Source organism: Coccinella septempunctata, chromosome 9 (genome assembly GCF_907165205.1).
Source record: "Coccinella septempunctata chromosome 9, icCocSept1.1, whole genome shotgun sequence".
Taxonomy (NCBI): domain Eukaryota; kingdom Metazoa; phylum Arthropoda; class Insecta; order Coleoptera; family Coccinellidae; genus Coccinella; species Coccinella septempunctata.
In genome coordinates, this window is record NC_058197.1 from 18170293 (window position 1) to 18198009 (window position 27717).

General features: G+C 37.0%; 5 protein-coding genes across 9 annotated transcripts; 3 read left to right on the forward strand and 2 right to left on the reverse strand.

The window, feature by feature from the left end:
• The first annotated feature begins 225 nt into the window (after positions 1-225).
• On the forward strand, positions 226-12442 carry LOC123320873 (choline/ethanolamine kinase). Of its 2 annotated transcripts, none has more exons than XM_044908339.1 (6): positions 226-543; positions 1583-1695; positions 3319-3637; positions 7674-7935; positions 11531-11826; positions 11906-12442. In XM_044908339.1, the coding sequence occupies exons 1-6, from the start codon at positions 517-519 to the stop codon at positions 12038-12040; spliced, it is 1152 nt and encodes a 383-aa protein (XP_044764274.1). In that variant the 5' UTR covers positions 226-516; the 3' UTR covers positions 12041-12442. The 2 variants fall into 2 exon arrangements, with proteins under 2 accessions (XP_044764274.1, XP_044764273.1); XM_044908338.1 differs by lacking the exon at positions 226-543 and adding an exon at positions 1248-1385.
• A 111-nt stretch (positions 12443-12553) lies between these two features.
• On the reverse strand, positions 12554-16156 carry LOC123320868 (thyroid receptor-interacting protein 6). Of its 3 annotated transcripts, none has more exons than XM_044908329.1 (11): positions 15995-16156; positions 15720-15883; positions 15388-15667; positions 15119-15283; positions 14863-15062; positions 14710-14748; positions 14069-14335; positions 13869-14012; positions 13638-13816; positions 13457-13577; positions 12554-13401 (listed from the first exon to the last, which is right to left on the reverse strand). In XM_044908329.1, exons 2-11 carry the CDS (start codon positions 15861-15863, stop codon positions 13270-13272), a joined length of 1671 nt encoding a protein of 556 aa, XP_044764264.1. In that variant the 5' UTR covers positions 15864-15883; positions 15995-16156; the 3' UTR covers positions 12554-13269. The 3 variants fall into 3 exon arrangements, with proteins under 3 accessions (XP_044764264.1, XP_044764265.1, XP_044764266.1); XM_044908330.1 differs by having other exon boundaries at positions 15980-16143; XM_044908331.1 differs by lacking the exon at positions 14710-14748.
• Positions 16157-16306: 150 nt separating this feature from the next.
• LOC123320875 (protein unc-45 homolog B) lies at positions 16307-19791 on the forward strand. The gene is made up of 8 exons (XM_044908344.1): positions 16307-16790; positions 16848-17172; positions 17223-17591; positions 17647-17993; positions 18051-18277; positions 18331-18547; positions 18605-19066; positions 19118-19791. Exons 1-8 carry the CDS (start codon positions 16506-16508, stop codon positions 19670-19672), a joined length of 2787 nt encoding a protein of 928 aa, XP_044764279.1. The 5' UTR covers positions 16307-16505; the 3' UTR covers positions 19673-19791.
• A 49-nt stretch (positions 19792-19840) lies between these two features.
• Positions 19841-22264, reverse strand: LOC123320871 (spermidine synthase). Its single transcript, XM_044908337.1, has 7 exons — positions 21945-22264; positions 21663-21894; positions 21500-21592; positions 21137-21300; positions 20799-21087; positions 20506-20744; positions 19841-20445 (listed from the first exon to the last, which is right to left on the reverse strand). Exons 1-7 carry the CDS (start codon positions 22013-22015, stop codon positions 20238-20240), a joined length of 1296 nt encoding a protein of 431 aa, XP_044764272.1. The 5' UTR covers positions 22016-22264; the 3' UTR covers positions 19841-20237.
• Positions 22265-22752: 488 nt separating this feature from the next.
• Positions 22753-26453, forward strand: LOC123320867. Of its 2 annotated transcripts, none has more exons than XM_044908326.1 (9): positions 22753-23174; positions 23357-23485; positions 23564-23704; positions 23760-24034; positions 24118-24338; positions 24457-24931; positions 25085-25312; positions 25411-25653; positions 25763-26453. In XM_044908326.1, exons 1-9 carry the CDS (start codon positions 22961-22963, stop codon positions 26357-26359), a joined length of 2523 nt encoding a protein of 840 aa, XP_044764261.1. In that variant the 5' UTR covers positions 22753-22960; the 3' UTR covers positions 26360-26453. The 2 variants fall into 2 exon arrangements, with proteins under 2 accessions (XP_044764261.1, XP_044764262.1); XM_044908327.1 differs by having other exon boundaries at positions 22755-23174; positions 25420-25653.
• The last annotated feature ends 1264 nt before the right edge of the window (positions 26454-27717 follow it).

Sequence of the window (27717 nt, forward strand, 5' to 3'; positions counted from 1 at the left end):
TATCTGCACCTTGTGGAAAAATTCTTATTTCGTAATAGACAGACAATAGATACGAAAGTATCTATCGAACTTCCAGCAAAACCGTAATGAACCTCATCAAGATCATCTGTTCGAATTTCAAAGGAAAAGACGATAAGTGTGGCAACCTACTGAAATGACTTATCTTCAGTGCACTATCCCTACCGTGGACGATTTGAACTCCGGTTAACTAGCTTGATTGTTCCAGGCCACAATTCAGTTTAAGACAATCCACGTTCAAAGTTGGTTGACTCTTGTGCCTTCTACAATAAGTGAAACCTTAAAAGTTCCTAAAAGAGAAATAGATCTCTGTTCTAGTGTTTTTGAATTTGAATTATTTTATCAAAAAAATAGATAAAACTAGGACACGTTAAAACATTCTTTATATTGTGAATTTTGTAAGAATTTGCGTTTTTTTTTGGCAAATAGAGATTTATAAGATTTTTATAAATTATAATTTATTCTTGAAAAGTGATTTTTATTTACGAGATAAATAGAATGGCCAGTGTTTTGAGCAACGTTAAGGTGAGATTTTTTTATTTTAAAGTATATCGTTTATTGGGTCGCGTTTTGTTAGTGGAAAAGTAAAATGCATTCTGGAACATTCTTCTATTCGCTCTTGCTTCTGCTATCTCTGCTTCGTTTATAATTATAAGTTGTTGGAAGTATAATTGAAACCCAGTTTAACTGCCTTCATAAAAATTTAATAACTGTCGAGGAATAGAAAGGAAATCGTTTTTTTTTCATCACCTTCTATTCATTGTTTCACTATTTAATGAGTTTTTGGTAATCATTATTTGTTGCAACTCGATAATTTTGTATTTATATCCTTTAGCATCGTCCCAAATTCAAATTGATTTTCTCCTGGATGAATGCACCATTTATTTTTCAAATCGACATAATAAATTAATTTTTCCCAGAAATTTTCGAATGTTTGATTGGCCACGCCCATCTCAATTAACGAATTAAGGATTACGCAATTCAAATCCAGCATAAATCATCACACGATCGCAGGCGAGTTTCGCATAAATTTTCAAAATAATCGTGCAATATTTGGATTTATCTATTAAAATTATTTCAATTATACACGTTTGGATTATTTTGACGTTAACATTTGACGTCAAAACCAACATGTGTTTTCTCGGAAATGATCTTCGAGCATCATCTCTGATGATGGGACTCCCATAAAATAAACAAATTGAAACAATAGAAGATAAAAAATTGGAGGACCTGCTACGGCTGCGTCATTTCATCGATCAACCTACGGCCACAGTCCCATCTCGTCCTTGGTCGTAAACGAATCCTAAATGCTCAGAAATATCAGATTTTTGACTAAAATCCTGACCAAAACTAGCAAAATCAGACCGGTAAAATTTTTTAAATAATCGTCCATCATTAATCACATTAAAGAGTGCCTAACGCTGAACCAGCCGTTAAAAACGTGCAACTAATAATCAGCCATTAAACATTAATTAAACGCTTGTTTACTGAGATAACTTGGATGCCTAAGCCAAGGGTTAAAAGATACGAACTAAAATATTTTCATGGTTTTTTGAATAAGCAGATGTGTGGAGATACTGCGGAAATGCGAGAACTGGCCACCAGGATCTGCAAGGACTACCTGAACGGAGCTTGGAAAGCGGTCAACGCCAGCAACATAGGCTTCAAACATATAAGGTAAGACCACGTTACAAGATCACCCCTACAAACCACGTTTGGAATTAGCCTTAGGGTGAATTTTAAGAGGAAATACAGCGGGGTTGTAGTGTGACGTTTTTTCGTTGTTTGTTTACGCGTTTATGTCGATCGGATTGCTTAACCTATTTCTTGGTGCTATGTATAACATCGTTGTCGTAATTGGTCGTAGAGCACTCTAAAAATAGTAGAGTAAGTACACGTCACTGATTTGAAGAGAAGTCGAGTGTTAAACCCAGGTATTCATAGCTTCCATTGTTATTGAAATATGTTTATCTCAATTCCTTTTACGATATGATAGTGTACAATAGCCTGTTTATCAAGATTCAACAACATGAAGTTGCATAATTTTGGTGGACCTCAGCAAATTCACAAGACTGTTGGTTATTTTTGAAGTAACGTTGAAAGTTTAAAAAAGTCTCATAAACCATATCACCCTCCTCAAGTGGTTCCTGACCTTGAAGGATCCTAGATCTAGGAGTGGATACTGTAAAGTGGCGTTAATGACTATGTGACCCACATATCTTACCACCAAAGCCTTTATATATGACTCTTTCCCCTGACTCGGGAGCAGACTCCACCCTAAGTTATAGTTTGGTGAGGAGGTTACATTACAATGCGACCCTTCATCAGATCTGTCCTCACAACCATCTTCAGCTAGCTCTCCAGCACCAGAGTTCCAATGAACTCAAGTATATGAGGGGGCTTCAAGTTCTCTTTCTAGTCCAAGACATTCCATGATAAGGCTTGCAATGGCTTGGCATTCTGTAACCAGGTAGTTTCCTCCACATAATCTACAGTCGTCAGTTTCTGATAAGCCTATTGTCATCATATGCTTCCTAAGGTGACAAAGTCAAGTGAGAAAGCCAGTGAGGAGCTCCAAATACTTCTTGGATCTTGCAGTTTCAAAATCCCTAAGGAACTTTCTGGAATGATCCATTCCTCGAAGATTCCTCCAGAGTATTTTTCCTTTGGTTGCTACCTTGTCCAGAAAATCTTTCTTGACGGTGCATTTTCCTATACCACAGAAAGGTTCTGGGCCAGCAAGTGGCGTTTATGCTCCCTTTCTGGCTTTGATTACTGCGTGACCAGGAACCCAGACCAAAGAGACCTTGCCTACTTCATTGATTTTCCTTTGGCTTTGCTTGAGCTTTGAGTCGATGAATGAGAAGTTCATTGCTTTGATAGCAGCTTGACTATCAGAACCCTTGATGGTTTCTTCCAGGTTTATGTCTGCCATTCTTTCGATTGCAAGTATTTTTGCCTGAAAAACAGCAGTAGCCTAACGATAGTGTACACTTGGTGCTTGCCACTTATATTCCAGCGACAGCTGGATGGTTTTTGAACCATTTAATGGTAATCGTTTTGAAATTTGGCTAGAGTATTTCTTTTGCCATTCTCTGCATAGTGTAGACTCCACCCTTGGTAACTCTCTGAATGCTCCAGAGCTGCCTCGACGTTTGCTGCAGTTCAAACCACTGCTTCTCCACATTTTCTGGATAAAAAAAGCCTCAGAACATCCTCCTAACGTCACCATGTAAATCCAAGCATCTTGCTTCACCAGGTCAAAGTTCCCGCTAACTTCCTCTTGTTTTTTTTTTCCAGTGGCGGCCTATCCAACCTCCTCTACCACATATCCCTACCCGAGTCCCTACAGGAAAAGATCCAGGACGAGCCCAAGGAGGTGCTGCTCCGTGTGTACGGCCAGACGCATGGTGAGGGAGCCATCGAGGCCATAATCACCGAGTCCGTAATCTTCACCCTGCTATCCGAGAGGGGTCTTGGTCCAAAGCTACACGGCATCTTCCCCGGCGGCAGGATAGAGCAGTACATCAACGCCAGGCCGCTCAAGAACAAAGAACTGGCTATCGAGAAGCTGTCCAGCATGATAGCGCAGAAGATGGCCAGAATACATTCCATGGAGGTGAGATAAAAAATACGTCAACCCTCATTCTTACCATTTTCGTTTTTTTAGTTATAATTTTCCTTCCAGGAACGAGGTAAAAATTACTTTTTTTCTAATTAAAACTCATGTGGATCATTATAAGCTATGCCTGAATCATGCGTTCGGTTTCTTTCGATCAGACTCTGTTCAGCTTGGCGATCTTGAGTTCCTTCATAACTGCATGACGATCAGTCCCTTCATTCCATCGCTAACCCACGATCTTTTTTCTTAAATTTTTTCATTGAACTTGAAAAAACTCCAATTTACATTTAAATGTAGTTCACCCACTTCGTGGATGGCCTGTGGGTTTTCTTCCACTTCATCGCATATGTCAGACTGTTCTATTCGTCTAAATTATTGAGCAATCTCAATTTACCGTGAAATTGGATGAGAGAGCATTTAATTGAAAGCAATTGAAGAATTCCCCGCATTATACATCGTGTGCTATTTCAAATTTGGTCATAAATTAGTCAGACTATAACGTCAGTAATTCATATCATGCTTATTTGTTCGTGAAAAAATTTATTCACCGAGTTTTACGTGAGACGGTAAAATATATTTAGTACTTCACATTCAGTATCTCGAACATAATTCGAACTTCATATTCTCACGAATTTGCATCGTAATATAGATATTATTTTTTGCAAAATTGGCAGAACCTTTACATTCTGCGAAAATATTAGTTCTGATAAAGTTTCGAAGCTCAATATACTTAATTACTCTTATCTATAGTTTTGATGAATGCAGGTCAATTAGCGAAGTCGATAACAAACTACAATTCAGATAGGTCAAACGAAAAACAACAGCGAAAATTATATATAAACGCGCTCAATAAGCAAAACTCTGATACCAACCAACAACTGATTTTTCTTTATGTGAGTAACATTCTTAAAACACCTGCAACCTTAACCAGGGGTTTTCAAAACCTGTTTGCAGGTATAAAAAACGACATAACGGGATATAAAGCCCTTAATATTACATTCCTGAGTGCTAACAAAGGGTGAGTCTTTGACTCGTACACATATTTCAACAGTAGATTCTGGAGGTCAAAAGAAACACTTTTTTCCTATACCATTTTTTCCGATTCGGCCCTGATAAAAAAATATAGCCATTTTAAGTTTCATAATGAGCTATGCCACCCCTGGACAAGCAAAATTTTCTTCTTGAACTGGAAAATTTCAAATCAATCAACCAATAAATAAGAAAAATAGGTCAAACTTTCTCAATCTCCTCTTTATCTCGATTAATCATTGTTGATTCCCTCAAATTCGATGGCAAATTTTCCCAAGGAAATGTTTAGAGATAAACATAAGAACAAACATCGCAAATTATACTTTAGACCAATAAAAACAACCGGAATCCTCGACCCCTCCTTGAAAAATTGCCAAAGATCATTGTGATATCGCGGAAATTCTAAAACACTCAAATAGACGCATCCTCCAGTAGAAAAAATCTCGATATCGAGGAAAATCTTGAAAAAATAAAAACGCAATAGATAACCTAATGAATAGTTAAATAGGACAAGTGGGTACAGACGTTCTGAAACAGGTCGGTGTTATTCTAAGGATTAACACAAGGATAGTTTCTAGGAAACTGTGCATTAGAGATAGTTACGGAAAGTTTCGTCCGTAAATAGTTTCAACAATGGAAAATAACCAGGGGAAACAAACAACATTCGTATCATCTTCCAATTACGAACAAATTTAAATGGATGCGCCTTAATATTTTCCTCATTAGTGGCGATAATGAATAAACGAGCACTATTCAAATATAAACCTCATCAAAATTCATATAAACCGCGAATTTATCACTTTTTATCAATCTCGCCAACGGATAACGACCAATTTTCCTAGACACGAGCAATCACGTGAATTAAGCATTGTTGAACCTTTGACTCCATGAGGGAATTCAAGATAAACAATCACCTGGAACCACATTGAAATTTTGAATAGCATTCACCCAATAATACAGATATTATTCGGTGTTGTAATGTACGAGGGAAATGCCGAAAGGAACCAATGGGAACAACTTCAAAAAACAATAATTCAATTTCGAAATTTCTCATAAACTATAATTCCTGTTGGTTTCTCGTCAAAATCGATGGATCTTCGACAAATCAAAACGAATTTCAACATTCATTGAATGTGGTCTAGCGGAGCCCATCCTCCGGTCGAAACATTCAAACACTACACTGTACTGACGAGGGACAATGATCCAGAAACCGGTCAACAGTTGCGTTTGGATGTTTCGTCTTCTCTGGGATGATCGATCGTTTTTGGGAATACTGAGCTTCCTCTCGTACATCCAAAAATCGTTTTTCTTTTTGAAAATTAGCGAGCGCAAGATTCAGCATAGGCCCAGTTGATAACCAAACTTCACGTTTTTGTCACATTTTTTTTTGTCACACACATATGGGGTATGTTTATTGTTCTGTTCTAGCAAGGTGATGCTTCCTTAAAATGTACAGGCTGTGCGTCCTGAATATTGAGGGCCACACAAAATGGCGCCGATTGACTCTCTTTACGAGGACCCTATGACTGCAGTAGGATCTCATTATATGATATATTTTAGTTTGTTTCGAGTCCAGACACATGTTTTTTGTCGCACTACCCCCTTATTCAAACCATCCTACCCCCGACCGTTAAAAACGGCCAAAGTATGTTTATAGAAAAGTTGAGTAAGAGTATTAATGCTTGCAGGAAAGTTTTTTTCGATATTTCCATGTGTTAGTTTTAGAATTTAACTTATATTGTTATTTCGTTCATCTTTTTGTAACTGATACATCGAAATATCGAAATTGTTGCTTGTTGTTGATATACTAATTACATATCGACCCCTCTCTATTTATCCTAGACCTTCATCAACGCAAAATTTTTGCATAACGAAAAGATGTGTGTCACATATCAATATTTAGATCGGAATAAAAACAATTTCAAGGTTCAACTATTGGAATTCACCACAGGACTTCTAATGTTTACTATATAACTATTGTAAATAAATAAATCACGTTACAATATGTTATTATGCTGTTATGAAATGAGCAATTTATGAAACATGTTTCGTTTCTGAATCGTGGTGAATAAAAAAACTGCTATAAAGTAATGAATAAAATATATATGTGATTGTTTCATTTATCTACCAAGTTATGAAAAAAAATGATAAATGAAAAAAAAATTATATGAACTAATAATAATACATTCCATGCTAAAACTTGGAAATTATTTTATTCATTGATGTCTACAGAGAATTTGTGACATACATTTTCTCTTGCAAAAATAAATCTTTTCATGGATATATCGATTAAAGATTTTTTTAATTGCCTACTGAGTATTCCATGTTGAAATAAATCTATCTAGATTAGTTTTCCAAAAGACAAAGCTTCTTAGTTCTACCTCACTTCATTCTCCGAAGAAAAAAAAAACTAGTGTTCATCGATAAGTGTCAAGAATACTGATATACCCAAAAGAAAAAATATGATGTTAATGTAAAGCCAAGGTTTCTAGATAAATTATCACGTTTTTCAATGTAATTGAAAAATGTTTTCAACATTTTCCAATCTCAGAGAATTCATTGAATATCACCTTTCATTAAAAAAAATATATACAGGGCGTTTCTGAATAACAACGAAAAATTGTAAGGGGTGATTATGAGGTGGAATTTTTTGGAAAACCTCCCCCCTTGAAGAGATTAGATATTTTTTGTTGTCCTCGTATATTAAGCTAAAGACTCGAAACTTGGTAAATATCATTTTTCACCGAAATTACACATGTTGGAATTTTTTAAAACCTAAAAAAGACTCAGAAAGGGTTGAAATAGAAGACCTTTCGGTGTCATTCAGATACACCCTGCATATTCCACTACATCTGCTACCTCGCAAAACTGTAAGAGCCCCTTTATATTCTCACACATACATCATCCGAAAGAGTGTGCAAAAAACATGTCGTCTTCCGACAAATAAAACTAAAAACCCTTCCTCGACGTGCTTCAAACCTTCAATTTCGATCCCTGCTTTTAGGTGCCCCTAGACAAAGAGCCGAGTTGGCTGTGGAACACCATGGAGAGGTGGTTGGGCTCTTGCATGACCCCAGCCAAGGAAGAAAAGTTCGCAGCCAGGCTACCCAACATCGACCTGAGGACGGAACTGGATTGGCTGAGAGACAGGATCGAGAGGGAGGGTACCGAAGTTGTCTTCTGTCATAACGACATGCAAGAGGGAAACATATTGATGCAGCAGGGTGAAGATTGCGATCCTGACGATCCGAAACTTGTACTAATAGGTAGGATTGTCGTATAAGTTTGGTATGAAAATATAGGTTTTCGAACACGCATAATCTATTACGAGCAATTTCGAAAGCCTATCTCCCTTCGTTTAGATTTTCATCTTCGAAATGGCATTTTTCAAAAATTGCCAATTTTCAAGCTGCGATATCTCCTGTTATATTCATCCGATCCAATTGGGATTTTCAGTTATATAATCAGCGTTGCCTAGGCTTTCACCCAAGCACAAAAAGTCGATTTCGAAAATCTCGATTTTTTGGGTCAAAAATGAGCAAGGGGTTTGACCCCCCTAAAATGCCCTATTTGCTCCTCTGTCTCAAAATCAGGGTGTTCTATTACTGTCGTAGGATATGGAGTGTATAGAAGTTGTTCTGTAGATTGTAAAAAACCAAACTGTTGATGATTCAATAGGGAATTGCATTCAGGAGAGCCCCTCAAAGTGAACTCGAAAATGAAAAATGGAAAAACAAAAAATTCTTTTTTCTCGTAAACAGTGTCAGGTATTCGAAAGTTTGGTATGAAAATATAGGTTTTCGAATACGCTGCATCTATTGCAAGTAATTCCGAAAGCCTATCTCCCTTCGTTTAGATTTTCATCTTCGAAATGGCATTTTTCAAAAATTTGCAAATTTCAATCTGCGATATCTCCTGTAATATTCGTCTGATCCAATTGGGGTTTCCGGTTTTATAATCAGCGATGCCGAGGCTTTCACCCTAGCACAAAAACTCGATTTCGAAAATTTCGATTTTTTGGGTCAAAAATGAGCAAGGGGTTAGACCCCCCTAAAATGGCCTATTTGGTCCTCTGTCTCAAAATCAGGGTGTTCTATGACAGTCGTAGAATATGGAGTGTACAGGAGTTGTTCTGTAGATTGTAAAAAACCAAACTCTTGATGATTCAATAGGGAATTGCACTCAGGAGAGCCCCCCAAAGTCAACTCGAAAATGAAAAGTGAAAAAACAAAAAAAAATTTTTTCTCGTAAACAGTGTCAGATATTTGAAAGTTTGGTATGAAAATATAGGTTTTCGAACACGCTGAATATATTGCAAGCAATTCCGAAAGCCTATCTCCCTTCGTTTAGATTTTCATCTTCGAAATGGCATTTTTCAAAAATTTGCAAATTTCAATCTGCGATATCTCCTGTAATATTCGTCTGATCCAATTGGGATTTTCGGTTATATAATCAGCGTTGCCTAGGCTTCCACCCTAGCACAAAAACTCGATTTCGAAAATTTCGATTTTTTGGGTCAAAAATGAGCAAGGGGTTAGACCCCCCTAAAATGGCCTATTTGGTCCTCTGTCTCAAAATCAGGGTGTTCTATGACAGTCGTAGAATATGGAGTGTACAGGAGTTGTTCTGTAGATTGTAAAAAACCAAACTCTTGATGATTCAATAGGGAATTGCACTCAGGAGAGCCCCCCAAAGTCAACTCGAAAATGAAAAGTGAAAAAACAAAAAAAATTTTTTTCTCGTAAACAGTGTCAGATATTTGAAAGTTTGGTATGAAAATATAGGTTTTCGAACACGCTGAATCTATTGCAAGCAATTCCGAAAGCCTATCTCCCTTCGTTTAGATTTTCATCTTCGAAATGGCATTTTTCAAAAATTTGCAATTTTCAATCTGCGATATCTCCTGTTATATTCCTCTGATCCAATTGGGGTTTCCGGTTTTATGATCAGCGTTCCCGAGGCTTTCACCCTAGCACAAAAACTCGATTTCGAAAATCTCGATTTTTTGGGTCAAAAATGAGCAAGGGGTGAGACCCCCCTAAAATGGCCTATTTGCTCCTCTGTCTCAAAATCAGGGTGTTCTATTACTGTCGTAGGATATGGAGTGTATAGAAGTTGTTCTGTAGATTGTAAAAAACCAAACTGTTGGTGATTCAATAGGGAATTGCACTCAGGAGAGCCCCCCAAAGTCAACTCGAAAATGAAAAGTGAAAAAACAAAAAAATTTTTTTTCTCGTAAACAGTGTCAGATATTCGAAAGTTTGGTATGAAAATATAGGTTTTCGAACACGCTGGATCTATTTCAAGCAATTTCGAAAACCTATCTCCCTTCGTTTAGTTTTTCATCTTCGAAATGGCATTTTTCAAAAATTTGCAAATTTCAATCTGCGATATCTCCTGTAATATTCGTCTGATCTAATTGGGATTTTCGGTTACATAATCAGCGTTGCCTAGGCTTCCACCCTAGCACAAAAACTCGATTTCGAAAATTTCGATTTTTTGGGTCAAAAATGAGCAAGGGGTTAGACCCCCCTAAAATGCCCTATTTACTCCTCTGTCTCAAAATCAGGGTGTTCTATTACTGTCGTAGGATATGGAGTCTATGGAAGTTGTTCTGTAGATTGTAAAAAACCAAACTGCTGATGATTTAATAGGGAATTGCACTCAGGAGGGCCCCCCAAAGTGAACTCGAAAATGAAAAATGGAAAAACAAAAAATTTGTTTTTCTCGAAAACAGTGTCAGATATTTGAAAGTTTGGTATGAAAATATAGGTTTTCGAATACGCTGCATCTTTTGCAAGTAATTCCGAAAGCCTATCTCCCTTCGTTTAGATTTTCATCTCCGAAATGGCATTTTTCAAAAATTTGCAAATTTCAATCAGCGATATCTCCTGTAATATTCGTCTGATCCAATTGGGATTTTCGGTTTTATAATCAGCGTTGCCTAGGCTTCCACCCTAGCACAAAAACTCGATTTCGAAAATTTCGATTTTTTGGGTCAAAAATGAGCAAGGGGTTAGACCCCCCTAAAATGCCCTATTTGCTCCTCTGTCTCAAAATCAGGGTGTTCTATTACTATCGTAGGATATGGAGTGTATAGAAGTTGTTCTGTAGATTGTAAAAAACCAAACTGTTGATGATTCAATAGGGAATTGCACTCAGGAGAGCCCCCCAAAGTCAACTCGAAAATGAAAAGTGAAAAAACAAAAAAATTTTTTTTCTCGTAAACACTGTCAGATATTCGAAAGTTTGGTATGAAAATATAGGTTTTCGAATACGCTGCATCTATTGCAAGTAATTCCGAAAGCCTATCTCCCTTCGTTTAGATTTTCATCTTCGAAATGGCATTTTTCAAAAATTTGCAAATTTCAATCTGCGATATCTCCTGTAATATTTGTAGCATCCAATTGGGGTTTCCGGTTTTATAATCAGCGATGCCAAGGCTTTGTCCCTAGCACAAAAACACGATTTCGAAAATTTCGATTTTTTGGGTCAAAAATGAGCAAGGGGTTAGACCCCCCTAAAATCACTTATTTGCTACTCTGTCTAAAAATCAGGGTGTTCTATTACTATCGTAGGATATGGAGTGTATAGAAGTTGTTCTGTAGATTGTAAAAAACCAAGCTGTTGATGATTCAATAGGGAATTGCACTCAGGAGAGCCCCCCAAAGTGAACTCGAAAATGAAAAGTGGAAAAACAAAAAAGATTTTTTTCTCGTAAACAGTGTCAGATATTTGAAAGTTCGGTATGGAAATATAGGTTTTCGAACACGCTGAATCTATTGTGAGCAATTTCAAAACCTCATCTATCTTCGTTTACATTTTCATCATTCACACGTGATCGTTTATTTTCTTTTCCAGACTTCGAATATTGCTCGTACAATTACAGAGCCTTTGACTTGGCCAATCACTTCGTGGAATGGATCTACGATTACACGCACAAAGAATATCCCTTCTTCAGTATCGACGAGGATAATTATCCTTCAGAAAAGCAGAGACTCAGGTTCATCGAGGAATATCTGGCGGAGAGAAATCTAGATGAAAACCCCAAGAAACTGCTCAGGGAAGTCGAGATCTTCACTTTGGCGTCTCATTTATTATGGACCCTATGGGCCTTCGTCAACGATGAAACTTCACAAATACCTTTTGGATACTGGGTGAGTAAACGACCCTTCATTCAACCCTAGAACGAACCAAATATTCAAATGAATCCTAACAATCAACGTTATTTTACAGGAATACGGCACTGCGCGTCTCAGTTCTTACATCAAACTGAAGAACCAACTGACCACCAGACCGACCACAAAAAGGAAATTGGTGGTCTTGGAAAAGGCCCTCCAGCCAAAACAGCAAGTCACAAAAGGCCCATAGGAAGACCACCTCGGCGTTAATACAGAAACGTTTGAGTTTCTTGACGAAAATTTTTTATATCCTGACTGACCTGTTTGTGAAAAAAAAAATGAGCCTGTGATATTGATAGTCACAGCGCAGCTATTGCAGCATCTTTCGTTAGAAAACACCACTCAGCTGATAACCAGTTATCGAAAGTATTATTTTTTCCTATAGGAAATTCTATGTATGGCATATATTCCATTTTCTTCAAGGAAGAGAGTATTTAGTGAGAAGACTGAGAGAGAAGAGAATTTCTTATCGTCTGATGGGGGCATCTGTACAGTTGAAACTGATCAGATTGTTTATGTTTAGTTTGTATAGAGATTTAGTGAATGTTTTTTATATAAGATTGTTTAAATATATTTTTTGGCGAATCCATAACGACAATTTCATTACCCCATCATGATTTTCAAATTTCCCCATCCCAAAAACTTGTCGCTTGAATAAATAATGAAAGAATTGAGGCAGGATTAATAAATCAATAAAATCATATGAAACTGATTAAAATTTATTTCATCGAGTCATACAAAAGTTTCAAGTTACAATAAATATAAAAATAGATAAAAGCAATAGGATGGAATATAAGACCCAAATATGATGCAACATATAAGAAATTTCATCAAAGAATCAACATCACAATAAAAAGATATGAAATCCCAAAAATACTTCAATAATTTCAACTTTGAGCAAATTTTCGATTCAATAAAAAGAGTTCAATAAGATTAATTTCACAAATGTTTGCTTGATACGCTCATATTTCTAAATCAACAGCCTAAGGAATGCTAAAACTTAATAAACGAATTACTTAACCGAGAGGTTGCCAAAAATCATAGTAATAACTAAAAAATAAGACCTAAAATATATAGATGAATAAAAGGATGAAAAATAAAAATGAAATATACCTAAAATGAAAAGCTACAAAAAAGTTCAATAAATCAGTTATGAGTAAAATACTACTATTTGTATAATAAACTTACTAAATGGCACATATTTACTCATATTACACTTGTTATAAGCTTCTTTGTTCGATAATTTTCCAAAAAAAAATACTTGAATTAATAATGCAATAGGAACAACTGTTACTTACAGAAGCAACATGCTTTGTGCTTTCGTCAGGAATTGATGTTACAGGCAGTTTACGACTTGTTATATTTCAAATTACCCGATGCCAAATGCAGCTTGGAATGTATGTTTAAGTAGTAGAAGCTTTAAAGCTCCGTAGTTATGTTATTTGAAATCGCTTGTACTCTTTTCGCATTGCAACTCTTGCACAACACATGACCATCTAGCGGGTAACAACCTCTCCCTTCAGCTTCTGATGAGAGCACTAGACCGCAGTCCTTGAAAGAGAAGAGTCAATCATTCAACCCAAAAACAATCGAATGATATACTCACTTCGCATTTGTAACACTGAACATGGAAACTATGATCAAGAGCAACCACACGGACGGTTTCTTCCTCACCCGGTTCGGGCATAATTGGCTGCTTACATACCCAACATCTCGGAGCAAATATTCTGAAATAGAAGCATTATACCAGGGTTTTTCTCCGAACGTGAAGGTTAAGTAACACTCACTTGTGGAAATCTTCGATGCAATGAACTCTATTTGTAGCATCAACCGTGAAAGGTATCCCGTCCAGGCTCTTACCGCAAACAACACAACAAAAACAACCGGGATGATAGGGTTTTCCAGTAGCCCTCAAAATTCTATCCATGATGGGTTTCTGACAAACGCAGCACTTTTCCAAAGTGTTCTACAATCAGAAATTAATAGAAAAAACAAATTCAGAGAAAAAAATTACTCACAAAGTAATCTTCTTCGCAGTAGGGTTTACCATTCAAAGCGTAGAATGGTTTTCCCTGTAGGTTTACAGCACACTGATGGCAAGTGAAACATTTCGTATGGTACAACCTGGACATAGCCGTACAACCATTGCTTGCCCCAACAATCTAAAGAATCACGTATTTACTTCAAAAATTTCTCTGAATTAAATACGATCAGTTACCTTCTCTTTGCACTTGGTACAATGACCGTAAGTGTCTAAGATATCGCTGTCATCATTATCTAGACCTTGAACAAGCAGATCAGTCAGGCTGTCGACTTCCTGATCTTTGTTCAAGCCCATCCTGCTGGCCGATTGCGAAGGACCTGTCATTACGCTATTGTTTCCGCTCACATACGGGGCGTATAAAGAGTAGTTTGAGCGAGAAGACAGCTGACTCGGAGGCCTGGGATTAATAGGCTCGTAAATGGATTCATAAGTAGAGGAAGCCTGAAAAGCACAAAGGGATAGAGCTGGCTAGATGATAACGCAATATCAACAACTCCCTCCTTTATGTTACACACAAAAAATAAGCGGTGGTTTGTTTGAATTGAAGATAATAATGAAAGACTGTGTAGACATCTACTACTTTGAGAGATCAAATCAAACGATTACACTAAGAGTGCACATATTCATGAAAACACAGAAATGATTAAAGCAGGATGCCATTAATGAACGTTTTTATCTTTAGATACCTTCAAAAATATCCCCCAAAAACATGAATCCCCATTAAAAAAAAAATGCTTGCATAACCATGCAGTAACCTCCGGTGCAACAAAAACGGACAAGTCGACAATAATGACAGTTATTTCTTCATAAATTACCTTGGAGGAATTCCCATATCCAAAATCTGAGTCGGCATACTGAGAAAACAGAAAAGTATTTATGTAATTTCATTACAACATAAAAACGGGAAGAGTCAAATAGATAAGCAACCTTTCCAATTTTTCCTATTTTTATTCGAGTATCGGATTTACCTGCGAACCCATCCCGTAAGTGCTATAATCTTGACCGCGACCAGTGGCTCTGCGCAGTTCGCTGTAGCTCGAACTTACAGGGGACGGAGGGGCAACGAGATCCTCGGGCGGTGGTGGCAAATTGGTGTTCACAGTACAAGGCTGATAATCGCCAAGATTGGAAGTTAACGGTGGGGGAGGTGGGGGTAAATCGTCAGCACCTAAAATTACTCAGTTGCAGAAAAACCACTCTAACATTTTATCACCTTCTCCTAACCTCCGTTACCATATGGGGGAGCAGGGGATCCCATATTCAAGTTGCTATACATGCTTCCACCCCTTTGAGGATGCATCAAGTTAGAATACACCAAGGATTCAGGCTTTACTCTATTCCCAACCTGGATATTACTGTAAGTCACCTGATCTGATCTGGGATCGTAACCTTAAATAAATATGGACGTTTCAATAGGAAAAAGATTCTAGTCATCAATATAATAGTATAAGTAGAGTCTGCCAAGAAATCAACGCAGTAGCCATATCTTTTACCTCTTTGTCCCATTGTTGACCCAGCCATAGATGATAAGGATGGAGATGGTCCAGCGTTATACTGATTCAAATATCTCTGATCATCTCTAGGTAAATTGGCGTAAGTATTTTGGTACCTTTGTTGTGGAATCGACTGATTGGAGGAAGTGGAAGACATCCGTCCGCTGTTAGCGTATGTATGAGCGTTTGATGAAGCATTAGAGTATAGAGCAGAGTTTGTTGAAAGCCCAGAAGAGTATAAAGGTTCCGAAGAATGTTTGAGAGGATAGGACTGAGGAACCTGAATAAAATAGTTATAGTTTTTTGTCGACATTTACGAGAAAATAAAGTACCTGAGGTTGGGGCTTTTTCGGTTTCGGTGGTACTGCAGGGCCCACTTTTCTACCCAATGTACCGGAATTAGATTGGAGGCTTGGTGTAAGCTCTTTCCTATTTATTAGGGCCAATTCGGCCAACTGTTTATCTAAATCGTTCATGACTTAAGTAGAAGTCACACCTAAAAGATAAATAGCATATTGTAATCGTCTTCTGATACCTACACTTCAAGCAATCGAAACAAAAAGATGCAAATTTGAAGATAAATTATACCTACTGCGCGATTTATTACCTGTATCGAAATCAAATAATAAGTAAGTCTCATAAACAATGGTTCAATATTTAAACATGATTCATCATTAGTCATAGGTCAATAACAAATTTATACGTAAAACTTGACTTATCTTCTTGAAAAATACATCCTTTCTTAAATCTGTCAAAGTGACAAGTGTCAAATTCCATGTCATCACTTGTCATTTGTCATTGAACTCTATGGTTCCCATAGAGTCTTGTAGATAACAAACGAACTAATACACTTTCGAACTACAAAACCAAATATCACTCTGAAAAAACTATGAATCACAGTAGTTCAAAACGCACACGTATATTTTGACAGTTAACATAACCTCGCTTCTAAAATATTTATTTTCGTATAGGATTTCCAACTAGAATTTTCTTTCTATTTTTAAACTTTAGTTCTAAATTAATTCCGATCAATTTCTGGAATACTTTAGAACGTAACTGACATATAAGTCCATGCGAATTGCATTCAGAAGTTCTTAGTTTTGTGGAAAATATACAAAATGGGCACAGCTGATATCGAAAACTCGGAAAAATATAAAGAGCAAGGTAATGAGGCCTTCAAAAATGGCAATTGGGACGAAGCTTTAGCATTATATACTAAAGCAATACACCTCGTTAATGAGGAAGGGAAGGATTTGGCCACTTACTATAAAAATAGGGCCGCAACACATCTTAAACTTGAGAATTATGAAGAGGCAGTTACGGATTGTGACAAATGTTTGAAAATAACTCCCTCAGACCCAAAGGCTCTCTATCGACGCTGCCAAGCATTAGAGAAACTGGAGGTATGCGATATTTCATTGATGAAATTAATATACAACTTTCGGTTATCTCTTTTCTAGAGATTCGAAGAAGCTTACAGGGATGCTACACATATATTCAGAGATGATCCTAATAATAAATTGATTCAACCAACACTTGAACGATTGTACAGGGTAGTTCAAGAGAGGGAAAGAAGAAATGCTCAAACAAGTACCAAACTAGAAAGCATGATAAAAATCGCATTTGAATTCACAGAAAATATTGAAAAACGCGAAACCGCTATGAAAAACTTATTGGTATTGGCAAGAGAAGGAGCCGGTTCTGAAATAATGGTGAAATCATCTGTTATACAACAAATTAGAAGACTGTTGAAAGTTGAGAAGAACGAAGAAATTCAAATAACAGGTTGGATAATTCATACATTAATATATTTAGTTCTTTATGAATGTTTTCAGCAATAAGAATAATTGGAGAACTTTTCAAGCATTCCCCGGAAAAAACCAAGAAAGTTCTCCAAGATTTAGGTTTACCTTGGTTTCTCGAAACACTCGATTCCACGAATAAAGAGCAAGTAAATGCGGTACAATATTGCCTTCAAGCAACTTTGAATTCCTTTTCTGGAATGAAGAACAAATCGGACTCTAAACCAGATAAGGAATTGATCAAGAAACACGAAACGGAAATAAATTCAATACTAGCATTTTTGATAAACAACATTACAAACGCAATAATAAGCGGATTAGCAAGAGATGCAATTATAGAACTACTCATAAGAAATGTGCATTATACTGCTTTGGATTGGGCTATGCAACTTGTCGACCAAGGTAAGCTACTACTAATGCAAGAATTTGATTTTTTTTAATCCTTTTTACTAAATAGGGGGGGTTGAGAAATTGCTGCAATGTACGGGTGAACTGGAGGAATTCAAGTATGAAAGTTCCATGAATATAACATCGTCAACAAGTACCATAGCTGCAATGTGTCTACAGCGAGTCTACGAAAACATGTATTATGACAGCGCAAAAGAGAAATTTATGGGCAAAATAGAAAACTACGTAAAGGAGAAACTGCTTAGTCCAGATATAGAATCGAAAGTCAGGGTTGTTGCAACCATAACTAGTTTATTAAGGGGTCCTCTTGATGTTGGAAATGCAATTGTAGGAAAAGAAGGAATAATGCAGATGATTTTGGTTATGGCCAATACCGAAGATGTTTTACAACAAAGGGTTAGAAGTTTCTTTCTTAACAATGCAAAATGAAGTAAAACAATTTTAATTTAATAGGTTGCTTGCGAATGTATCATTGCAACAGCCAGTAGGGCAGACAAAGCGAAGGCTATAATAGCACAAGGTGTTGACATTTTGAAGAAGTTGTACACTTCGAAAGACGAAGGAGTTAGATTGAGGGCACTAGTGGGTTTATGTAAACTCGGTAGTTCAGCTGGTACTGACGCTTCATTGAGGCCTTTTGCCGAAGGCTCCAACGTGAAATTAGCTGAAGCTTGTAGAAGGTATAAACATCCGAAAAAAACCTTCCAGGTTTTAATTCAACTATTTGTCGTAGGTTCATGTTGAGACCGGGAAAAGACTTGTCCTTCAGAAAATGGGCAACCGAAGGATTAGCTTACTTGACACTGGACGCGGAGGTCAAGGAGAAACTGATAGAAGACACAGCCTGCATCCGTGCAATGATCGAACTAGCCAGATCAGGCGACGAATCTTGCTTATATGGAGTGATCACTACTTTGATGAATCTCATCAACGCGTACGAAGAACAAGAGGTAAAATTTTCGATTTAAACACGAAAAATATCACTCAAACGAAAAAATCCCACTCAGGTCCTTCCGGAAATGGTGGAACTGGCCAAGTTCGCCAAACAGCACATTCCAGAGAAACACGAACTGGACGATCCTGATTTCATCACCAAGAGGATCATAGTCTTGGGAAAAGAGGGTATAACCTCGGCCCTTGTAGCCCTTTCGAAAACCGAGAGCGAACACTCCAGAGAATCCATTTCGAGAGTGTTCAACGCCCTGTGTAGCGAACAAGAATTGAGGGGCATAGTTGTAGCCCAAGGGGGGGTTAAAGCACTGATGTCGTTGGCCTCTAGGGGCACCGAAAAGGGTAAAGTTCAAGCCTGTCAGGCTCTGGCCAGGATAGGTATAACGATAGACCCAGAGGTGGCTTTCCCAGGCCAGAGATGTCTGGAGGTCATAAGACCGCTGATCCAACTCCTACACCCTGATCGAAGCGGCCTGGAAAATTTCGAGGCACTCATGGCGTTGTGCAACTTGGCACAGGTAAGTCCTATAAGTCTCACATAAACTCAGAATACAATAAATATTCCCTAGGTGAGTGAAAGCGCCAGACAAAAAATCCTGAAGGAAGGTGGACTCTCCAGGATCGACCATTACCTCTTCGAGGAACATCAGTACCTTTGCAGAGCTGCCACCCAATGTATGACCAACATGGCCATGTCCCCAGACGTGGTCAAGATCTACGAAGGTCCCAACGACAAAATAAAAATGATGGTATCCCTGGCGATGGACGAAGACGTCGACACTTCCATGGCCGCCTCTGGATGCCTGGCCATATTGACCGGTAGCAGCAAGACAGTCTGCGGCAAGATTTTCGAATCGCAGAACTGGCTGGATTGCTTGCAGATGCTGCTGGCCAATCCTAAACCGAGCATCCAGTACCGGGGACTCTGCGTCGTCTCAAACGTTGTGGATAGCTCGAAGGAAAACGCGGAAAAGCTGATCTCGACCAATGTTATGGAAATTCTGATGGCTTTGTCTAAATTGCCCGAGGAAACCCACCCCAAAGTGGCCAATACTGCTGAAGAGATTCTCAAGGCTGCAGAAAAATTGGGCGTCATCAAAAGGCCGGGACAAGATGACGAATGAGACTTTTAACTGTGTGGAATATTTTATACGAGATATAAATTTTATATCAGTTGTGTATTGATTGAGTACTTAATATTTATTGTTTAAATGATTGAGAATTAATTAAAATCTTGTTGAAATATTCGATCATTATTGGGAAAGCGGGTGAAGTAATAATCAAAAAAATAATAATAATAAAGACATATATTTCTTGTAACAAAAAAGCCTATCAACAGATTCAACAAAATACATCTAAATGAGGACTTTACATTGGGATTGAAGATCCCCCATGTACTCATCATTCCTAAAATGCCTAATAAACACGTAGAATGGAATAAGGTCCCCACTAAGAATACATAAATTGAATCAACTTGAGTTTCATATACCTAACACTACATTCTTAATACTGCTGCAAATAAAACTTAGCAAAAAGGTTCAAAATAACCATTTAAAGTACGCTGATACCCTCGATAATATGATTCACTATACGAGTAAAAATATATCAAGAAATAAAAAATATAAAGTAATTATATATATAAAAGTTATAAAAAATAGGGGAAGACGAAGGAATACAATTTATCGAAAGTCAACCGTATAAAACTTTCTTGGCAAAATTTGGCAGCACGAAGCAGGACCTGTGAATTTCAGAATTATAATACTTCAATTCGTATTTATCCAATTCATCCTGTGTGAAATTGAGCTTCGGCACGCTCAAATCATTCGTTTCGTCAAGAGCTGCCAAGAAAAACCCGATCTGTCCTGTGGGGTAGGTTGGAACACTTGCAATCGGATATCTGTGCAATATAACACCACCAGATTACTACCAAAATAATGTTTCAAAGCATCATCCTCACCTCACGACCTTGAAATGCTTGCGACAATGTTCAAAGGTACTTTTGACCATTTCAATACCGGCCCAAATGGTTCCACCTTGCGAACAAATGATCCCACCTGGTCTGAGAGCCTCTTTGAGAAGCAAAAAGTAAGACTCTGAAAACAGGGCTGTGGCTGGCCCTATTGGATCGCTGGAGTCTGTGATGATTACATCAAATTCATTTTTATGTGTCCTCATATACTCAAAGCCGTCACAAACCTAAATTGATCAATCTTAAATCTCGTTTAGGCAAGAAAATGACTAACAATTTACCTGGAGATTTAATTTTTCAGAATCAAATCCCTTGGACATAGACGGTAGGTGCTTCTTACATACATCAATCACCTTCTGATCGATCTCTACCTGAACAATCTCTTTGACCAATGGGTGCTTGGTAACCTCTCTGGCCACGCCCCCATCACCCCCGCCCACAATGAGCACCCTTTCAGGGTTAGGGTGGGCACAAAGGGGTAGAAAGGAAATCATTTCCTGATATGCGAATTCGTCATTTTCGGTACATTGAATGATGCCATCTAGTATCAAGGCTTTGCCGTGATTGGACCTATGAATTCAATGACAAAAAAATGGTTGCAGACAGTACCGAAACTTACGTTTGCAAAACCATAATCTCTTGATATTCCGATTTCTCGCAACTCAAAACTTTATCAACCTTGAGAGCAAGATGCTGACCTGGCCACATATCGTTGATTTCTCTGAACCAGCCATCCTGAATTTGACCGCTGGCAGATTCAAGGCAATCCATTTTCTCGGCACTCTGAAAAATAATACCTAGTTCAAGAACTAGAAGAATGAATGAATTTCTTATCTTTTATTGGGATAGACAGATAAGAATGAAGGAATTTAAGCTATTCAAATATTGATTTGAACGTTTGTTCCATCAAACTGATACAGCATTATATTTGAGTAGAATACTCGAATGTTATTTTCATTTTAGCCAAAACAAAGTCACTTACCTCGGTTATATGGTTGGATTGAACCACTGGATCATTAGCATGATTTTCCATTTGTTCTGATACCGATTTTTCATTTGTATCAGATGAACTAGGCTGTAGAAGTTGAAATTATTCTTTTTAACAACAAATCCTGCAACTGAACCTGATGAATATATATACTTACCTCAGCCTCATTCGGTTTTGCTTCTTCTGCAGTCTTAACGTTGTCACTGAAATGCTTGAATATAGTTGGAATAGCTTCCTTCTTCAAAATTCTCCTATGCAGATTATTTTCTGTGTAACAATCAACTGTGAAATGATCACTACAAATCATAGCGAAGAGATTCGCCTCGAAATTTTTCATTTTAGTTGCTTGTATCCATTTCTCCAATATATCTGGCCGCTTATGAGGAAACCTAATTGGAATTATGCATATTAAAGAAGAATAAATATTTGGAACACTTACCTGTGAAATGTGATGTTTTTATTCTGTCCCCAATAATTCAGACATCCAGGAGCACAACAGTATTTCACCATTTTGGAATACGAAAATTTAAATTGTATAAATATCCGCTATTTCATCAGTTATTTCATTCCATAGCAGTCCGATTCAAACTCCAAATAGAGTTCTTACTTATTGTAAATAGTTATGAGTTTTTTTTTTCAACGAATCTCAGCCTGTCATTCATACCTTTTCGATTGATTTTTCCGTATTGAAAATTCACGGATTATCCGCAACGACGCCGGTACTTAACATAATAAAAATAAACAAAAATGCAAAACGAACTACTTTCCTTCATCTTTTGACAACTAACACAGATATCCCGCAAAAATTTTCTGAAGAAGAAAATCGAGTTCTGTGAAAATAACAACGATGTGAAGTTAGCGAGAAATCACAGATGCCCATAGAACCCTCATAGAAATATATAAATTATGTTTCTATGGCATTGAACCAAAGAGTACTCTATAATCTTTGCATAGAACATTGAACTCTATGGTTCAATGCCAAAGATTATAGAGTAGATTATAGAGTACTCTATAATCTATGGTTCAATGCCATAGAAACAAAATTTATATATTTCTATGAGGGTTCACAGAATGGTATGAAATTAGATTTATGCGAAAATCATGTAATATGGTTGGATTAAATATCGAGAAAATAGGCAAGTTCTAATGCTCGGAGGGAATAAATTATTAATATACAATAATATAAATTTCATTTAAAAATAAAATAACCCAGAACATAGAATATTCTGACAGATCGAAGCTAACTTCAAACAGTGGCGTAGCGCTGGACGGTGGTGGCGTCACAGCGAACTAATTGAATGAGTGTATGGTTTGTAATAATTGAGAAATAGATGAAATTTCCAAAAATTAAATCAGATTCTAATGAAGTTAACATTCAATCCACGACTGGAATTGGTAAACTTTGAGGAAATTTCGTCCTCGACTGCTGCCCTGTAGAGAAGGAACAGTTATATCATGGATAAAAAAGTTGAGGATCCAATTTCTAAACATCGCTGCTGCGTTTCACAATGTAAATCTAGAAATACTAGTGAAATTACTCTCCTAAAATTCCCCCGTGATGAAAACCTCAGGAAGAAATGGGCTGAAAAACTCAAGATTGAGGAAAACGCCACCACAAACCTGTATGTGTGTAGTTTGCACTTTAAGCCCACCGATTTTCAGGCCTTAGGTGTGTATTTTTTGTTTGATACATAGGAAAGAAATAATCTTCTATCAGGCATCGAAAAAACATAATATTTGAAAAGTTTCATAGTATTATAGGGTCAGTTAACAATGAAATTACTCCTATATTATGTTTATGGAGTATCCTGTCGAAAGGGACTTGATGAGTTACAATTATAATTATTTTAGGCTATCCTTTTATCAAACATAGGTTGAAAAGAGGAGCTATTCCCTCAGGGAAGATACCCAAGGTTCCCCAGAAATCTCAGAAAAAGGCTGGACGTAGGAATTTGAAGCTTAAGGGTAACACTTCGAATGGTAAATATTCATAAGAACAATTCTAGCTGTAATCCTACTCTTAGAGTGATAGATTACATAATTGAAAAACTTTTTTAGCTGTGAAAACCAGGAAGACAATGAATAATGCAAAACAACCCCCAACATCACCTGACGATTCTGATGATGAACCTCTGACTTGTAAAGAAATTTTGAGACGTTGCCTTAATAAGAACAATACAATCGGAAGCAGTAGTAAAAGTATGTTTTGTTATTTTATAAAATAGACAATTAGGTTACATCAAACTTTCCCTAGATTCATTTTCTGAAAGGAAGGCAGAATCTCCTCAAGGAGTCAAGAAGAAAAACCCAGTTACGCCTTTCGTTTTTGTTGATGTAAGTCAGATAAAAGAGAACTCTGAAAAAAAATCCATACCAAGATTTGGTAGGCACCAACCAAACATTTTGAGGAATAGACGATTCGTAACACACGCGTCTTCTCAAACCCCATCAAGAAAACCTGTTACTAGATCGATAGGAACTCAAACCGAAGCACTACAAAATTTTAATATTGAATCGGAATTTCCAAAGGTAAAATTAAGCTAGTACCATATGAGTTATGACAATTTCAGCCCGAATTACACAGGAATCTATTTATTTTCGATATATTCCAGGCTAGATTCAGCAAAAACATCGATTTTTTGAGAAGAAACTTGGTAGGGCACGCTTTGAGAATCAACGGAAATACTTTCAGGATCAACGAATGTTCGATCACTTTCAAGAATGAAGATGAAACAAAGGATGACATAAGCAGGCTGATAATTCAACCTGGCCACTTGATTTCATCGGGAAGGCTTATGTTGACTTCCATTCTTGAAAGCTGTGAATCTGACAGGTAAGAACGACATAAAATCCAACTCGTCTAATTTTCAAAGAAACTACAATGGAAAAAAGTGATATCTCGTGAGGTTACCTCATTTTTAGCAATGTGGACAAATCGTTTCATCTTTCAGGATTCCAAAAGGTACAAAAACAACCCAGCAACCAGCTAAAGATTCAACCAAGAGCAACCTTCCAACATCATCGCAGAACATTGAAAATTCTGTACCAAACGAGCATAATTATACGTTGAAAAGAGATTCGTTCGGTACGAAAAAAAATCCAAGGGTTCGCAATCCCGAGATGAAAAAAGTGACTGAAAAATTAGTTCGCCCGGTGTTCGATAAAGAAGTTAGGGTGAAGTTGAACAAGTTACCTAAGGATTTATTGGACGCCTACAAGAAAGGGCACAAAATAAAAGTGGGAACGGAGGAGTTTCCACAAAAAGGAAGGCTACTTCGGAAGTACACGATAACGGTGATAAGAAAAGAACCTGTTAATCCCATTTCGTGTGAAATATGCGATAAAGTATTTATAACTGCAGATGCCTTAAACCAACACAAGAAATTCCATACAGACTTACAGAAAAGTCCACCGGTAACCAATCTGGTATGTGATAAATTATATAATTGTATTACGTCGATTTTCTCTCATCTTTTTCATTAACTTTTATGTGATGAAGCAAGAATCTAAATTTATGTATTAAGTACCTTCATTCTCCCATATTGCTGTGAATTTGTTACTAAAATTTAGCTTTTTTAGGATCGACAAAGACTAAATAGCGTAGAGGTTGTTGAACAACAACAGCCAATAGCCGGAACCACAGATACAGATGAGAAAAACTTCGTTTGCGACATGTGCCACAGAAGATTCAAGCACAATCACAGTTTCGTTTATCATAGGAGAATCGTGCACGGAAAGAATGAAGGAAACGAGTCCATACCTGAAAGCCTTAACGAAGAAGAAAAAAATGACAAAATATATCGCAAAGTAGGTTTTTTCGAATATATTTCAATTAATTTTGTTCGCATCAACTAGGAATTACTCATAATTCATCTATATTTTGATCATATAAGTATTACATTAAGATATTACAGAATCGCACGAAGGTAAGGAATAGCGAAGAAGTGGTAAACCAACAGCCGATAAAGGAAGCTACTAGTACGGATGAGAGGCAGTTCAACTGCCCCCTGTGCAAGAGATGCTTCAAGTATCTTCACAGTTTCAACAACCACCTGAGAATAATCCACGATTGGGGCGAAGAAGATGAATACAAAACTGAGGATCAGAGTGTGGAGGGCCAAATAGGGCAAGAAAATACGTGTCCCGAGGTAGGTGACATTTGAACTACTACAAACTTGGTAATATTTGATTGATTTGCTTTATTTATCCACTCCCGTAATATTACTAACATATTTCATAAAAAATCATGAATTTCAGTGTCCCAGTACATTCGGGAGCCCAAAAGACCTGGATAAGCACCTTCTGGACAAACATCAAACGGTCCTGAAGAAACCGATGTACGAATGCAATATTTGTAAGAAAATCTTCATTACCTACAGAAGTTTGATGTACCACGAGGAAAAAACGCATAACGCAGAAATAAATAAGGATGTACTCATCAAATATAGATGCGGAACTTGCAAAAAGCTCTTCGAAATTGATTACTACTACAAAAGTAACCACGAGAAAGTGTGTAAAGCAGAATGGGCAAAAAAAAATGCCGAGAAGACTGTTTCGAACCCTGATTTGGACAAATCAACTACTCCGAGCGGACCCAACATTGGGGATACAACAAAGAAAGAAAAGTCATCAACGTACCTTCGAGAAGAATCATCCAAAAAAGAGGAAAAGAAAAAAGGTATTTCAGAAAACGAGACAAATGTAAGGAAGAGGAAGAATTCCGAAGATGCAAGCAACACAGAGAAAAAGCTGAAATCAGCGGAAGAACCAAATGAAATATTAAATAGACTAAAGAATCTTCTCGGTTCGACTGACGGACCTAATGATATAACCATTGTTAGTATAGATGAATAATATTTTTGTTGTATACGTTGATATTTTACATTTAGATGTTAACTTTCTGAACAGAAAATTCCTTTCATTTTCTGTAATAAATACTTTTATTACATAATTGCCTCTCAATTCAGTTGATCGGTGAATTTTATTCACCCCGAGACAGTCCAAGATTTTATCGATACAAAGAAAACGGAAAATTCTTACACAACTGTATCTAGCAATTCTATTTTCATCCGATAACAAATATTGGTCTGCTAAATCTGAACATCGGCTATCAAATTGATACATTCAAACAAATTCTTCATGTTTTCCTAGATACAGTTCGTTAAGAATTCTCAGCAAGATTAATTGAAAAAAACGAGATCAAATGTCGTCGGACATATTGCATAATTTGCGTATGCTGTGAAAACATCGTGAAGGGGCCAAAGAATGGACAGTTATGTACGATTTTGATCTCGTTTTTTTGGGATAATTTCAAGCCACTCACATTGACGATATTATCTTGCTTTTTCGCTCTTGGTCCAACGATGGCTAAAGTTGGGAATGATTTCCAGGAGATCCCTTAGCAGCCCAGCCCTAAGAAGGGACAAGACTGTGCTCTAAGACCTTTCAATCATTCCTTTTCTTGAGCAAAAAACCATCACAATCACTCTGAGTTAAAAATTAACAAGATTATGGCCCTACTGTATAAAATATGCGGATATAACAAAGTGAAAATGCTATTTAGAATTGGAAAAAAGCTAACAGACGCCTAATGGACGCTAAAGTGGTTTTGAAATATTCTAGTTAACACTGGTAGAGCTGAAACAAAATTTAACCGTCATGCGCACAACGGAACAAAAAATTTGAAAACTTCTTAGGTATTCGGAATTTCGATAATTTTTATTTGACATTTTTGAAAAAGAAATTAGGAATTTTCTTCGTTCATCTAATACTCGAATATTTTCTCTTCAAGATGATATTCTCGATTCTTTGGAAGTCGTTTTATAATTCAAACAAATAAGAGTTAAATTTTTACAACGTCCCATACATAGAAAACTGATGTGAATCCCATAGACTATAGAATTAGAAACACAGAATATTAATCATAATAAAAAAGCGTATATTTATATTTTATAATTGACTGCCTGGGATTTTAAACAATTTCTCTTTAGATTTCAATAACACATCAAATACAAATACATTTTAATTTGTGTAGTTCAAATTCTTCGAGAACTGTTGTGACCACAGAAGGATAGGATGCCTTCCGACTCACAGAACATCAAATCACAGACTCAATTCTTTGATTCCCACCACAGAACACTAATATATTCCCACCACAGACACATTCACAGATTTCAGAGTAATCTGAGAGTAGATCTGTTATGAAGAGGAAT

Coding starts and splice junctions, on each gene's coding strand:
- LOC123320873 (XM_044908338.1), top strand. CDS start 1,326: ATGCTCAGAAATATCAGATTTTTGACTAAAATCCTGACCAAAACTAGC. Junction 1,696..3,318: donor ATAGGCTTCAAACATATAAG/GTAAGACCACGT, acceptor TTTTTTTTCCAG/TGGCGGCCTATCCAACCTCC. Junction 7,936..11,530: donor TCCGAAACTTGTACTAATAG/GTAGGATTGTCG, acceptor TTTCTTTTCCAG/ACTTCGAATATTGCTCGTAC.
- LOC123320868 (XM_044908329.1), bottom strand. CDS start 15,863: ATGAACGATTTAGATAAACAGTTGGCCGAATTGGCCCTAATAAATAGG. Junction 15,063..15,118: donor TCCCCCATATGGTAACGGAG/GTTAGGAGAAGG, acceptor GAGTAATTTTAG/GTGCTGACGATTTACCCCCA. Junction 13,817..13,868: donor ACTGCGAAGAAGATTACTTT/GTGAGTAATTTT, acceptor TTCTGATTGTAG/AACACTTTGGAAAAGTGCTG.
- LOC123320875 (XM_044908344.1), top strand. CDS start 16,506: ATGGGCACAGCTGATATCGAAAACTCGGAAAAATATAAAGAGCAAGGT. Junction 16,791..16,847: donor AAGCATTAGAGAAACTGGAG/GTATGCGATATT, acceptor TCTCTTTTCTAG/AGATTCGAAGAAGCTTACAG. Junction 17,592..17,646: donor TATGCAACTTGTCGACCAAG/GTAAGCTACTAC, acceptor TTTACTAAATAG/GGGGGGTTGAGAAATTGCTG.
- LOC123320871 (XM_044908337.1), bottom strand. CDS start 22,015: ATGGTGAAATACTGTTGTGCTCCTGGATGTCTGAATTATTGGGGACAG. Junction 21,593..21,662: donor CAAAACCGAATGAGGCTGAG/GTAAGTATATAT, acceptor CAACTTCTACAG/CCTAGTTCATCTGATACAAA. Junction 20,446..20,505: donor AAGCATTTCAAGGTCGTGAG/GTGAGGATGATG, acceptor TATATTGCACAG/ATATCCGATTGCAAGTGTTC.
- LOC123320867 (XM_044908326.1), top strand. CDS start 22,961: ATGGATAAAAAAGTTGAGGATCCAATTTCTAAACATCGCTGCTGCGTT. Junction 23,486..23,563: donor TAAGGGTAACACTTCGAATG/GTAAATATTCAT, acceptor AAACTTTTTTAG/CTGTGAAAACCAGGAAGACA. Junction 24,339..24,456: donor GAAAGCTGTGAATCTGACAG/GTAAGAACGACA, acceptor TTCATCTTTCAG/GATTCCAAAAGGTACAAAAA.